At 36.1% G+C, this 14,027-nt stretch overlaps 2 protein-coding genes across 2 annotated transcripts in view; both read right to left on the bottom strand.

The window, feature by feature from the left end:
* Positions 1 to 5,173, bottom strand: part of arih1l (ariadne homolog, ubiquitin-conjugating enzyme E2 binding protein, 1 like) — a 23,442-nt gene extending 18,269 nt beyond the window's left edge. Inside the window, exons 1-2 of the mRNA XM_056461039.1 lie at positions 4,780 to 5,173; positions 117 to 184 (exon numbers count right to left, since the gene is read on the bottom strand). Of these exons, the coding sequence (XP_056317014.1) occupies positions 117 to 184; positions 4,780 to 5,082 (371 nt within the window). The 5' untranslated portion in view covers positions 5,083 to 5,173. The remainder of the gene's footprint in view (positions 1 to 116; positions 185 to 4,779) is intronic.
* A 4,053-nt stretch (positions 5,174 to 9,226) lies between these two features.
* The window catches only part of dagla (diacylglycerol lipase, alpha), a 107,503-nt gene continuing 102,702 nt past the window's right edge, over positions 9,227 to 14,027 (bottom strand). Inside the window, exon 20 of the mRNA XM_056461037.1 lies at positions 9,227 to 12,184. Coding sequence (XP_056317012.1) covers positions 11,185 to 12,184 — 1,000 coding nt within the window. The 3' untranslated portion in view covers positions 9,227 to 11,184. The remainder of the gene's footprint in view (positions 12,185 to 14,027) is intronic.

The following is a 14,027-nucleotide window of genomic DNA, read 5'->3' as shown; positions in this document are numbered from 1 at the left end:
CCATTAATATGTTATATAGAGGAAGATAAAGAAAGACACTGGTAATTGCATGCTTTTTATTCAGATTTATCAGCACATAGAAATCTTTTATGAGCATGTTAAGCAAAATAACCTGCCTCTCCATAAGCTTTTCTTTGTCCCAGTTGAAGTGACTGAGGAGTATTCTGGTTATTGTAGCTGGGTTCTGAAAAAGACCAAATGCAGTCACACACGCATTAAAACAGTTGAATAAAACAGTAATGAACGTGAAATTTGACATATTTTGGATAAATAATTCAAATTCAGCACAGTTTATGAAATCAGATCACGTGTATATGACTATTAAACTACAAATAGACTATTAATTTTTAATATAAATATTGTGCATACGCAGTAACTCTGACAATATAATAGTTTGCCAAAGAAAACGTGACAGAAATATTTTAGTATTGTACACAAGAGTATATTTCTCAAACTACTACTAATAACAATATGAATGCATACACATATTTATTTATTTTTTGAGGAGTAATTTACAGGGCTACCCAAAAAAATTTTATCCGTTAAACTCAATAAGTATCTGGATTAGGCATGGGATGATAACCGTTTTCAAGGTTTACCGTGGTTTGGAGAAAAAAAGAATAATAATAAATTAAAATAAATAAATAAAAATAAAAAAATAAAAAATAAATAAAAATCAAGGTTTTGAAACCGCCAAAATTTTCTGTAATACCGTTCCCAAGGTATGTGAAAGATTTTTTTTATTTACATAATTTTTTGGGTTTTTTAAGACAACAGTATCTCCAGCAGAAAAGATATCCAAAGATGCCATTTAAAAATGTAAAGAAATCTGTGTTTTTGAAACAAATGAAAACATGTCAAAGATTCATTTTCATTATTTAGCCTGACATGTTCACTGCTCCGAAATATATTAAATGTTTCACAAAATAAAATATATTGCGTTAAATGGGGGGAATTTTTTTTTTGTTTTTTACCCAGACATTTAGGAATATATTTTAGAGCAGTGATCACAATACCGCGATACCGTAAAACTTTTACCCAAGGTTATCATACCGTAAAAATCTTATACCTGCCCATATCCAATCTGGATTAATTGGGCATGCTTACTACAATTTATTTCAACCACTAAAAGCTATAAATATAACAACAAAAACATTTTAAATAAAACATTTGGAGTCATACTTTATTCTGAATGACATAATGCAATTATCTGGACTTTTCATGAGGATTTTTTAAATATTTTTTTTTTAAGTTAGCAAGTTGATATAGTTATCTCTTGGGATGGGGACAGTTCACCAAAAATGAAAAGTATGTTATAATTTACCCTTTACGTGCTCTATACCTGTTTGAGTTTTTGGTTTTGTTGAGCACAAAAGAAGGTATATTGAAGAATGTTTGAAACATGTAACCATAGACTTCCATAGTTAGAAGTAACCAGTTTCCAACATTCCTCAATATATCTTTCATGTTTAACAAAATATTTTAAAAAATAAAATCGGTATGCAAAGTGTTTAGACTCCCTTAATTTTTTCACTCTTTGTTATATTGAAGCCATTTGCTAAAATCATTGAAGTGTTAATGTACACACAGCACCCCATATTATCAGAAAAACACAGAACTGTTGACATTTTTGCAGATTTATTAAAAAAGAAAAACTGAAATGTCACATAGTCCTAAGTATTCAGACCCTTTGCTGTAACACTGTAACTTATTCGGGTGCTGTCAATTTCTTCTGATCATCCATGAGATGGATCAACACCTTCATTTGAGTCCCCCTGTGTTTGATTATACTGATTGGACTTGATTAGGAAAGCCACACACCTGTCTATATAAGACCTTATAGCTCACAATGCATGTCAGAGCAAAATGAGAATCATGAGGTCAAAGGAACTGCATGAAGAGCTCAGAGACAGAATTGTGGCAAGATCTGGCCAAGGTTACAAAATAATTCTGCTGCCCTTAAGGTTCCTAAGAGCACAGTGGCCTTCAGAATCCTTAAAATGGAAGACGTTTGGGATGACCAGAACCCTTCATAGAACTGGCCAAACTGAGCTTTCAGGGGAGAAGAGCCTTGGTGAGAGACGTTAAGAATAACCCAAATATCACTGTGACTGAGCTCAAGATGCAATCGGAAGATGGGAGAAAGTTGTAGAAAGTCAACCATCACTGAAGCCCTCCACCAGTTGGGGCTTTATGGCAGAGTGGCCCGACGGAAGCCTCGTCTCAGTGCAAGACACATGAAAGCCAGCAGAGGATCCCCAAATCCAGGTGTGAAAAACTTGTTACATCTTTCCCAAAAAAACTCATCGCTGTATTAGGTCAAATGAGTGCTTCTACTAAATATTGAGCAAAGGGTCTGAATACATAAAGGACCATGTGATTTATTTTTTAATAAACCTGCAATTCTGTTCTTTCAGTTTCAGTTGTACATTAATGAGGAAAAAACTTGATGGATTTTTGCAACTAGCTGCTATATAAGAGAGTAAAAAATGTAAGGGGGTCTGAATATTTTCCGTACCCACTGCAGGTATTGAACAAGTATAGGATGAGTAAATAAAGACAATTTTTGGGTTTTGGGTGAACTGTCTCTTTAAGAAATAATTAGACCAAGCAAGGTTTATGAGGAGACTGGCAATAAATAACCGAAAAAGACAATGAGAAGACAAAGTTTTTAGAAGGACTATATTTTCCGCAAACCATTAAATGGGCTTAAAAATAAAAATTCATAGCCATTCATGTTTTTAAGTGGTGTTTTTCCATCCAAGAGAAACCGAATAAGCTGCAAAGTAAACATGACACTCAACATTGTTTAAACTGGATGATTTGAGCAAGATGGGATCGATTTTCTCACCATTGTATAATGAAGCATTTACCAGTTTAACTAAATCAAGTAAACTCTTAAAAAAGCTCTGTTCTGTCAGCTTTATCTTATAAATTACCTAATACTGATACTTTAAGTTTTGCCATACACTACACAAAAACAATATTCATGTCAACATGTGTGCGATATGCACATTAATATAGCTGCATTTTTTTATGACACTGTATAACAATAATTAATATTTTTACGTTACTGTGACGGTTGGGTTTAGGGTTGGGGTAGGCGTTAAAAAATACAATGTATTGGGTAATTCAATAGATAACAAATAATAGCCGGTACAACTATTGTTTTTACATTACTGTGAAGATTGGGTTTAGGGTTGGGGTGGGGGTAGACGTTAATAAAATATAATAAATGTGAAATTTTATAGTTAATATAAATAATTCTCTAACTTCCGTCTGCATACATATCCGATCTAGCAACAACAACCCTGCTGGACCACCTCTAAACACAAAAGTCAACAGTGACTGTCATTAGCCTCTGTATAACAGTTTCCACCAAGGTTTTCTTATTTTCACTAAAGTTACATGCTTGTTGGCTTGATAGATGTCTTATGTCATTTTCTTGAGTGAAGAGTTTTTTCATCAACTGAAACAAATAGTTGACAGTATTTTACGTAGGTGTTTAGCGAACACAACAGGTTTAATAAACTTAAACCTGTCAAATTCTACATATAATTGTTATGTAGCATTAGCATGCAGTGACAGGGCTACTTTACCCTTCTTACTAAACACAACAGCTATAAAAAAATAACACTCACACTACCATCTGATTCACAACACGTTATTAAGATAAAGTTGGTTTTATATTCGCACATTCGTTCAGTAACGACTTGTAACATGACCTTATGTTGTTTACCATGGTACTTTGAATTTTGGTCTGAAATCACATGTTAATATGACTTTAAAACAACAATAGTACTACTTATTTTGAACTTTTATAGTCACTGGCTGCTAATACGACTTCTGAAATTATATTATTAAGGAGAAATTCAGAATTTGCGAATATGAAAGCAACTTTACCTCAATCAACACGTTTAACACGTTACGTTAGTATTAAGAAAACACGACATGTTTAGATACTATCATTAAGAGCTGTCAACTAAAGTTTAGCCTCAGCAAACTAGGTCAAGCTAGCAAAACCCGGCTCACCTAAAAAACCCAAAATAAACACACTACAATCTGATCCACAACACATTTTTAATACCATCAAAGAAACACGATACGTTTAACCATTATCATTAAGAGCTGTCAATTAGAGTTCAGTCTCAGTAAACTGGGTCACGCTAGCAAAACTAGCTAACCCCGGCTCACCAAAAAAATCTCTTAAATTCTCCGGGAATACTATAAAAACACAAGCCACTAGGATGTACGCATAAAAACACTTTAATAAAACACAATACAACCTTACGGAGATGAAGACTACACACTAGCACGTTTAAATTCGCAAAATTCGGCATCTCGTAATTTCAGTTAGCCGCTAATGCTAACAGCACCACATAAACAAACTTGGACACTCGCGGACAATCCCTAATAAACAACACGTTTTATAACTAAAATCAAAGAAACAATGTCATAATATGTTTAAATGTTATCCTTAACAGCTGTCAACTAACTAAAGTTCAGCCTTAGCAAACTGGGTCACGCTAGCAAAACTTAGCTCACCCCAAAAATGTATTTAATTCCCCAAAAACACCACTAAAGCACAAGACAGCCAAAATGCAAGTATAAATACACCCCATAAACCTCACAATGACTTCAACTACACAAACGAGCGCTTAATTTTGTATAATTAGGCCTCTCGTAATGTCAGTTCAGTTAGCCGCTAATGCTAACAGCACCACATAAACAAACTTCGAAACTCAAGGAAAACCCCTGATAAACAGGATCATTATCTACCTGTATGACCTCGTTGACCTCCCTGATGCACTCCACCATGTGCTGGAGGATCTGCTCGGTGGTCAGCACCTCGAAGCGGTAGTCCTCATCCTCCTGTCCGGGCCCAGGGCCGCCGCCGCCGGTATCCGCGCAGTCGTCGGGCTCTCCTCCGGCCACCGCGGGGTCCAGCAGCTCCACCTCGCCCAGCTCCAGCGAGTCATCCACGGCCTCCTCTTCTCCGCTGTCCACGCTGCACTCCTCCTCCTCTTCTTCCTCCTCCTCTTCATCATCAAACTCATAATTGTAGCCCTCGTCCGAGTCCATGGCGGGGCGAGTGATATAAAGTGTCAGGGAGTCTGAGTGTTGTGGTGTGTTTGACCTGCGCTTTACTGACTGAGCGGATCCTTATTAGAGACCCGCCGCGTCACTGCTGCGTCACTCACTCACTACAGAATATTCATACTTCATAATAAGCATAAGTACTGCATTCCCAATAAAACAAAAGAGCTTCATTTTAAAATTCTTCATAAAATATATCCAGTGAATAGTACTTTGGCAAAGTATTTGGAGGTTGATAGTTCATGCACATTTTGTAGAACTGAAGACGAAACGCTCATTCACTTATTTTTCCAATGTGAAAACACAAAAAGCTTTTGGAATAGCTTATATCTCCATATAGGTAATTACATTGCTTCTTCCAGACCATTTCGACTACAAGATATTATTTGTTACTATAAAGGTAAAACTGATATATCAGAGAACTACATTATTAACTTTTTTATTTTGTATGGAAAATATTTTATTCACAAACAAAAAATATCGAATTCGCAACCTTCTTTGTCACATTTTTAATTGAAATTGATGTTTTTATTAAATCTCTTAGACTGGTTAATAACAAGAAAAGTGATAGATTCTTGGATTATTATGATAAATATTTGGAAATATCACAGATACATAAGTCACTCTTTCCTCTTGCTGTATCTGTGTTAAGTATGTCTCTCAGTTTAAATTTATTTATTTATTTATTTTTACTTTTTCTTTCTTTTGTCTCTTTTTATTTTGTGTGTTCGTGTTATCTGATCGGTTCTGTTATTGTCATTGTTACTATCATGGTGTTTTTTGTGTGTAAAATTGGATTTTGTATGTTGAAGTTGAAGTCAATAAAAAATAATAAATAAATAAAAAAAACTTCATAAGACGGAGTAAATCTGCTTTAATATATGACACAAAATGTATCCTGCGAAATCAGTTGTTTTCGATCATGTTGATACCTCTAGTAATTATTTTGTGGATAAGAATATAAGTTTATTCATTTTTTATTTTGGGGTGAATTTGTTCATTGGTTTTGGTTGGACTTGTATCGCTATTGAACATGATGCATACATCATAACAAGACGAAATAAGTCTTATACCCGGTTAAACATTGCTCTTTTTAATTGGGCATCTATTGGCAATTCATTGCATTTTGAAATTGTAATGATGTTTAGATATTTTTAATTATGAGAATGTGAACAACAAAGGTTTTAAGGTCACACTTTACAATAAGGTTCATTAGTTAATGTTAATTAATGCATTTATGGCAAGGCAGTGGCGCAGTGGGTAGTGCCGTCGCCTCACAGCAAGAAGGTCGCTGGTTCAAGCCTTGGCTGGATCAGTTGGCGTTTCTGTGTGGAGTTTGCATGTTCTCCCTGAGTTCGTGTGGGTTTCCTCCGGGAGCTCCGGTTTCCCCCACAGTCCAAAGACATGCGGTACAGGTGAATTGGGTAGGCTAAATTGACCGTAGTGTATGTATGTGTGTGTGAATAAGTGTGTATGTGTTTCCCAGTGATAAAACAAATGCTGGATAAGTTGGTGGTTCATTCCACTGTGGCGACCCCAGATTAATAAAGGGACTAAGCCGAAAAGAAAATGAATGAATAATGCATTTACTAACATGAACAAACAATGAACAATACATTTACTACAGTATTTGTTCATGTTAGTTAACATTAGTTAATGAAAATACAGTCGTTAGTTCATGTTAACTCACAGTGCATTGACTAATGTTAACAAGCATGGACTTGGATGTTAATAAAGCATTAGTAAATGTTCAATTATGATTAATAAATGCTGTACAAGTGTTGTTCATGATTAGTTCATGTTAGTAAATGCAATAACTAATGAACCCTATTGTATATTAATCTATTTATTTTGTTGATTAAATTTCATAATCATTGGTGTAAACTTTTTAACACACAAAAACCGTTTTGCAGTGTTATAAGTTGAAATATTACTTCTGAACTAGTCAACAAAGAACTAATAGAAAGGCAATTCAATCTTAAAATAAATTAAAAAAAATGTAAAGGTCATGCTCGTCTGCATATATTACAACTTTAAGCCTGTTTTACTCTTTAAAATTGCAATTGCTTTCACATTGAGATTCTTAAAAAGCAGTTCTGTCTGGTTCTGTGCAATATTCTGCAATATCAGCACACCTACAGCCTCCTCACCCTTGTGTATTACTCCGCCCACATAGAGTGACAGCAGATCAATAAACTCACTACAGTTTGACAAATAGTGCAGCTGTTGGACAACATGATGTACTTTTTAGGCTTTTTAGTCAAGAATGTAGGTGTTTAGATTGCAACTATGCAATTTACTGTATTTATAAGGATAGTGCCTATTTTTAAATATTTACAATTTCGGAGATTCAGTGCGTCGACGACCATCAGCCTGTCATTGAGCAGAACAAAGACGTTCGGACAGTTAAAAGTCAGAATTATTAGCCCTCCTGAATGTTTTTCCCCCCAGTTTCTGTTTAATGGAAATAAGACTTTTTCAACACATTTCTAAACATAATAATTTTAAAAACTCATTTCTAATAACTGATTTATTTTATCTTTGCCATGATGACAGTAAATAATATTTGACTAGATATCTTTCAAGACACTTCTATACAGCTTAAAGTGACATTTAAAGGCTTAACTAGAATAATTAGCCAAGTTAGATTAATCAGGCAAGTCATTGTATAATGATGGTTTGTTCTGTAGACAATCGAAACAAATATAGCTTAAGGGTTGATTAGCCCATTTTGACATTTAGATGTTTTTTAAACATTTAAATCTGTTTTTATTCTAGCCGAAATAAAACAAATAAGACTTTCTCCACAAGAAAAATTATTATAGGGAATATGGTGAAAATTTCCTTGCTCTGTTAAACATTTATTCATTCATTCCTTCATTTTCCTTTGGCCTAGTCGCTTAATTAATCCGGGGTCGCCACAGCAGAATGAACCGCCAACTTATCCAGCACATGTTTTATACAGCGTATGCCCTTTCAGCCACAACCAAATACTGGGAAACGTCCATAAACACTCATTCACACTCAAACACTACAGCCAATTTAGTTTATTCAATTCACCTATGGCATATGTCTTTGGACTATGGGGGAAACCGGAGCACCCAGAGGAAACCAACGCCAACACAGGGAGAACATGTAAACTCCACACAAAAATGCCAACTGACCCAGCCGAGTCGAACCAGCAACCTTCTTGCTGCGAGGCGACAGTGCTAACCACTGAGCCACCATGTCATCCTCTGTTAAGCATAATTTGGGAAATATTTGAAAAAAAAAAAAAAAAGGAAAAAAATAAATAAATAAAAATCACAGGAGGGCGAATAATTCTGGCATCAACTGTATATATTAATGTAAATACGTGTGTCTATGTATCATAGGACAAACACAATATTTGTATTTCTGTTCTTTTATAGTTCATATTAGTTCACATTACACTTCATGTTTATTTTTTATACATCATTTGTTTCACAGTTATTCTTTACATGAACAACTAATCTGTGCAAGTTAATCCACTGTAAAAAAAAATGTTTGTTTAGCTAATCTTTAATCAAATTCTGAGCATTTGCTTCTATGGTTGGATTGTCGGTATTTCTCTGATGACGTCAGTTTGGCGCTTTAGCCACAACATTCTTAGCCACGCCCCTTTACCGTTTGTTTGCTATAAAGCAATGATGCGCAAAAAAAGAAAGCCCCGCCCCTACTCAATATCCAGTTTCAGTTGGAAGTACATCAACATACTGAAATAAAAGTCTCAGCAACTTCCTGTTCACGCAGACTAGTTAGAGATGTCATTTTTTTGAGAGACACTCAATCATATGCGCTGATTATGCGACGTCTTTAAGTCATGTAAAACAATGAATTGCTAACTGAAATAAATATAATATGATTATATGGTTTGGAATTGGATGCTTTATGAGATTATTTACGTTTTTTGCAGTTAAATTAAGAATTTTATTTTTAGAAAAGACTATTTTATATAAAGAATAAAGAAAAAATTGTTGTCTTGTTTAATATTCTGTTTCTCTAGTGACTGTGTCACAATACGATAAAAAAAAAAATGGTTGCAGCTTCCGGTTCATGCAGATAAGCCCATACCCCCATACGATGACAAATAAATCCAAAAGAAACAAAGTCAGTCTGAGATCCATATGTTTTATTCTCTTACAGGCAGGGCAGTGTGAGTGTGTGTGTGCATTTAGATACATTCTCATTCTTGAAAGAGAGTTAAAAGACTGGCAGGGTATAGTGACAAACATGAGAAGAGTTTTTTCTTTTCTTCTTTCTTATTTTGTTTCCTAAAGAATGACAGTTCAATCACTAAATATTATTTTCTGAAGTAAACATATGGCCACAGTATCAGAAGTCCGTTCCTGAATAGTCTTAATTATTGTCTATTTATAATTTATACTGCAGATATATCAATATAGCTATACATTTTTGAGATAAAGTCATCACTATGGTACATGATAGAGCTGTTTTATTGATAAGTCCCATTGATTTTTATATCTATTCATTTTTTTGAACACAACAACTGGAAACAAGACAGTATTTATTTATGTACATTCACGTGAAAAGGCAGTGCTATACACAACTTTTTGGTGAAAAAGTACAGCAGTCACAGCTTATAGTCAAAAAGTATTCAATAAAGCAGCAAAACAATACTGAGTTTTTTTGTTAAAATGCTAGAATCACAACGTGATGCATTTGTTTTTTAGTAGTTGCATGCAAAACAACTTAAAAATTAACGAATTGTGATCAAAGCATGGGAATTGTGATATAAAACATAATCGACAGAGTATAAAATAAAACACTTGCCATGTGACACATGATTCGCGAAGCACTGTGGTGACAAACCGCTGTACTTTTTCACACAACCACCCAAAAAAACTCAACCACTCCACCCTGAAACGATATATAAAAAGCAAGTCTAAGTTATTAAAATATTTCGCCGTCGAGATAAACCACTATTTATTGTAATACAGCAACAACCGTAGAAATGATTTTTAAATTTTATTTAAAAAAAAGCAGATGAGAAGAAATCTCTCTTTGCTTATTTTGCTACTGCTTGCACGCCATACCCATAACAAATAAGATTGTTCCTAAATTACACGTCTCGTTCTGCGAAAAAAACAAACAAATAAAACATGTCGCAGATTCAGCCGAGCCATTTTAAAGGGCGCATTTTGTGAACTGGTGCGAACCATTCAGCAACTCCTCCTGATGTCATTTGCATTTATGGGCAGTGGTTTTTCCAAAATAAATAAATAAATAAATAACAACACGTATTCATTATATAATCATTTCAAATTTGAAGTATGTAGTTGGCTTTTTTTTGGCAATCGGGTGGAAAAGAAAATCATATAAAACTCGCATGCGAAAATTCAAAAAAAGACGTCAAAAAAAGAGATGACGAGAGTTAGCAAAATTAAACGTTTTTTTTTTTCGTTTGTTTGTTTTTTTTATACACGAGCATACAGTATTTTCTCATGCACATCGATGTCCACCAACCATCAGTGCCACCAACTACACATACTTCAGCAGGACATTCCACACAATCTTGTTCAATAAATAAAAAACTAAACAAAAAGTACAATCCGAAACAAAATAACGTAACATCCTTCGCCTGAGACGTCGTTAGTCCCGTTTCGTCATTCTCAAAAGTCCTGAGGAAAGCTTGTCCTGTGCGCCCCTCCCCTGACTTCCCTTTAAAATCCCAGCCTTTCCCTTACGAAACTGCCAACGTTTGTGATAGCTTGGTGTTCAATGTAAACATAACCGTAACATTAGTGAACGTAGGGTCAATTGTGCAAGCTTCTTTATGCACTAGTGTTCAAAGGAGCCTTTCAGCACTTTGTGTGTTGCAGGACACTTCATAATGGTGATTACGCCGGACACGATGCATTCATGTCTTTTACGATAGTACAAAATGAGGTCTTCTGTTCTTGATGAATCCTTAAAATCTGGAAGTCTCGGGAACTGGCCGCGTTGCTGCTACGCATGCACGTTTCTACAATCAGTTCAGAAAGAGCAAAGAAAGTGAGCCCACTGAGTGCTGGGCGAAGAAAACAAATCAATGAGCAAGGTCTGAGTCTAAACCATAGATGACAATGCCGTTTCCTTGGGGTTGGGACTAGCAGCGGAAGTTCGTAGTGTAGACGTGTGGTTTACAGGCAACACTCCATCAGCCGGAGAAAAATCGTTGAGTTCTCCAGAAGATGAGAGCGGGAAGGATGGAGAAAGGGAGATGCCGGAGGACGGGTCGGCTGAGCCGGCAAATGTGCGAGGAGGCTTGGGAACCAAATTGGGCTCTAGTGCGGCTCTAGCAAGTAGCTTATCCGCGTTCTTGACACGTTTCTCCTCTTGGTGTTCCTCAGCCTGACTGTAGGATCCCCGTCCAGACTCGGACTCAGCATCCGAGAGCTCCAGAGGAGGTGAACTGCTTCCGTCCAGCCTAAACAGAGAGTCCAGGTATTGGGCGAATTCTAGGACTGCCTGACTGGGAGTACCGTTGGATAGTGGCGTAACTGCGGGAAGAGTTTGGGAGAGATCAACTTTGACCTCTTGTTCTTCAAACTCTCCGAGCTTTTCTGGACGAGAACCAGTCCGGGATGCTACACGGCAGGAGTCTTGACTGTTGGGAACAACCGATGAATCTGTTTCTGGATCTGTGATGCTCTTCGATTCTGGAGTGAAGTATTCGCTGTTGATTGGGATGTCGTTGGAGGGTTCTTCTGGTTCTGGAGGTGTAGGAATGTACGGTCCAGCCTCCCCCAAATCTTGGGTCAACCCTTCAGCAGCCAGGAGCTCCGTACGAGAGCTCAAGGAAGGATTCTCTTCTGGGATCGGGGCGTCCAGTGGGAAAGGTAGGCTCCCGAGGCAGGGCGAGCCCCGTAGGGCGGCGGATGATCGACGAGAGTCCAAGCTGTAGACGGATTCGGCGTCGGATAGGCTTTCCATGATGGCCAAGGGGGCTTTTCGCTCCCGCAACTCCACGGCCAGTCGCTCGCGGGCTCCAGTAAGCACCACAGGGACAGGAGGAGGCGGACACTCCGAGAAGCCATCGAGGGAGATCTCAGAGCGGGCACAGGAACTACAGCAGGACAGGACGAGGGCACAGGAGTGGAGGAAATCAACGGGGAAGGGGTGTTGGTGGTTGATGGGGAATGAAATGAGGACGGAATGTTAGGATTTAAAAAAAAATGTGAAAGATGCAGTAAAAAGCAGGAAAAATATAATAAATATATTGTTTATAGCAAATTGAAAAAAAAAATTATGCAAATAATATGAAAGTGCAATATTAAATATGTAAATTTATATATACATATAATTTTACATAAAAAAACAAACAAAAACAAAATAATATATTCATAAAAAAATTATAAAATTAAAAAATCATTTATATTATTTTTTTACATTAAAATAAATAAATGAATTAAAAGAGGGAGTATTTTTGATATTAGGATTTTAAAATAAAAATATAATATTAAAATGATGTCGTAAAAAGGAAACAAAAAGCAAAATGTATAATTTTGGGGGGAAAATTATGTCAATAATACAAAATTTTAGGTAAATATTAATTATGTAACATTTTATATATACACATTTTACATAAAAAAAATCAAACAAAAAACAAAAAATAATATAAATAATTATAAACATGTCAATATTAAATATGTAAAATGGTAAACATATATAAATATTACAAAATGATATGTATATTTTTCAATTTATTTATATAAAAACAAATAAAAGTTTGGTGTATGTGTAAAAACAAACAACGAGAACGTGAATAAGTACAAAAAGCAGAGAGCAGGGAAAAAGGAGGAGGATTATGGTTAGGCACAAAACTCTAACATGTCTAACATCTAGACTGTGCATTTCTACTAAACCAGAGAGGACGAGGGGGGAACTGTATAGAACCATACACAGTACCTCTGCAGTGGGCATGAGTGAGAAGCATAGGCAGCAGTGTTAAAATCAAACCAGAAGAAAATCTGCATTATTAGCTTCTGCCCTTATTGGCCAGTTATACTTGTTTCTAACACTGTAAAAATTTAACTCAACTTGACTCAATTTAGAATGGTAAGACAACTTGTTACACAGCTATTTTTTAGTTGCCTCAACTGTACTGTAGTTGACTCAATTTACATTGTCAGCCAATTGCCTTACATTTAGTTGCCTTGTGTTTTTATTGAACATGTTAGATTTGAAATATGCAGTACAAACAGCTTTACATTTTCTTTTTTTTAAAAGACAACAAACAAACAAAACCTGCCGCACACATATACACTTCCTGACAAAAGTATTGTCATTGATCCCAGTTGTAAGAGCAAAAAATAATAACTTGACTTCCAGTTGATCATTTGTGAAAGTAGCAGAAGGTGGATTTTTCAGATGAATCCTCTGTTGAACTACATCCCAATCATCACAAATACTGCAGAAGACCTACTGGAACTTGCATGGACCCAAGATTCTCATAGAAATCAGTCAAGTTTGGTGAAATAAAAATCATGGTTTGGGGTTACATTCAGTATGGGGGAGGGCGAGAGATCTGCAGAGTGGATGGCAACATCAACAGCCTGAGGTATCAAGACATTTGTGCTGCCCATTACATTACAAACCACAGGAGAGGGCAAATTCTTCAGCAGGATAGCGCTCCTTCTCATACTTCAGCCTCCACATCAAAGTTCCTGAAAGCAAAGAAGGTCAAAGTGCTCCAGGATTGGCCAGTCCAGTAACCAGATATGAACATTAGAGAGCATGTCTCGGGTAAGATGGAGGAGGAGGTATTGAAGATGAATCCAAAGAACTCTGGGAGTCCTGCAAGAACGCTTTTTTTGGCATTGCAGATGACTTTATTAATAAGTGATTTGAGTCATTGCAGAGATGTATGGATGCAGTCCTCCAAGCTCATGGGAGTCATACATAATATT

Source organism: Danio aesculapii, chromosome 7 (assembly GCF_903798145.1).
Source record: "Danio aesculapii chromosome 7, fDanAes4.1, whole genome shotgun sequence".
NCBI classification, from domain to species: Eukaryota; Metazoa; Chordata; class Actinopteri; order Cypriniformes; family Danionidae; genus Danio; species Danio aesculapii.
The sequence above is the reverse complement of the archived record's forward strand: the minus strand, read 5'-3'. Positions and strand labels throughout refer to the sequence as shown.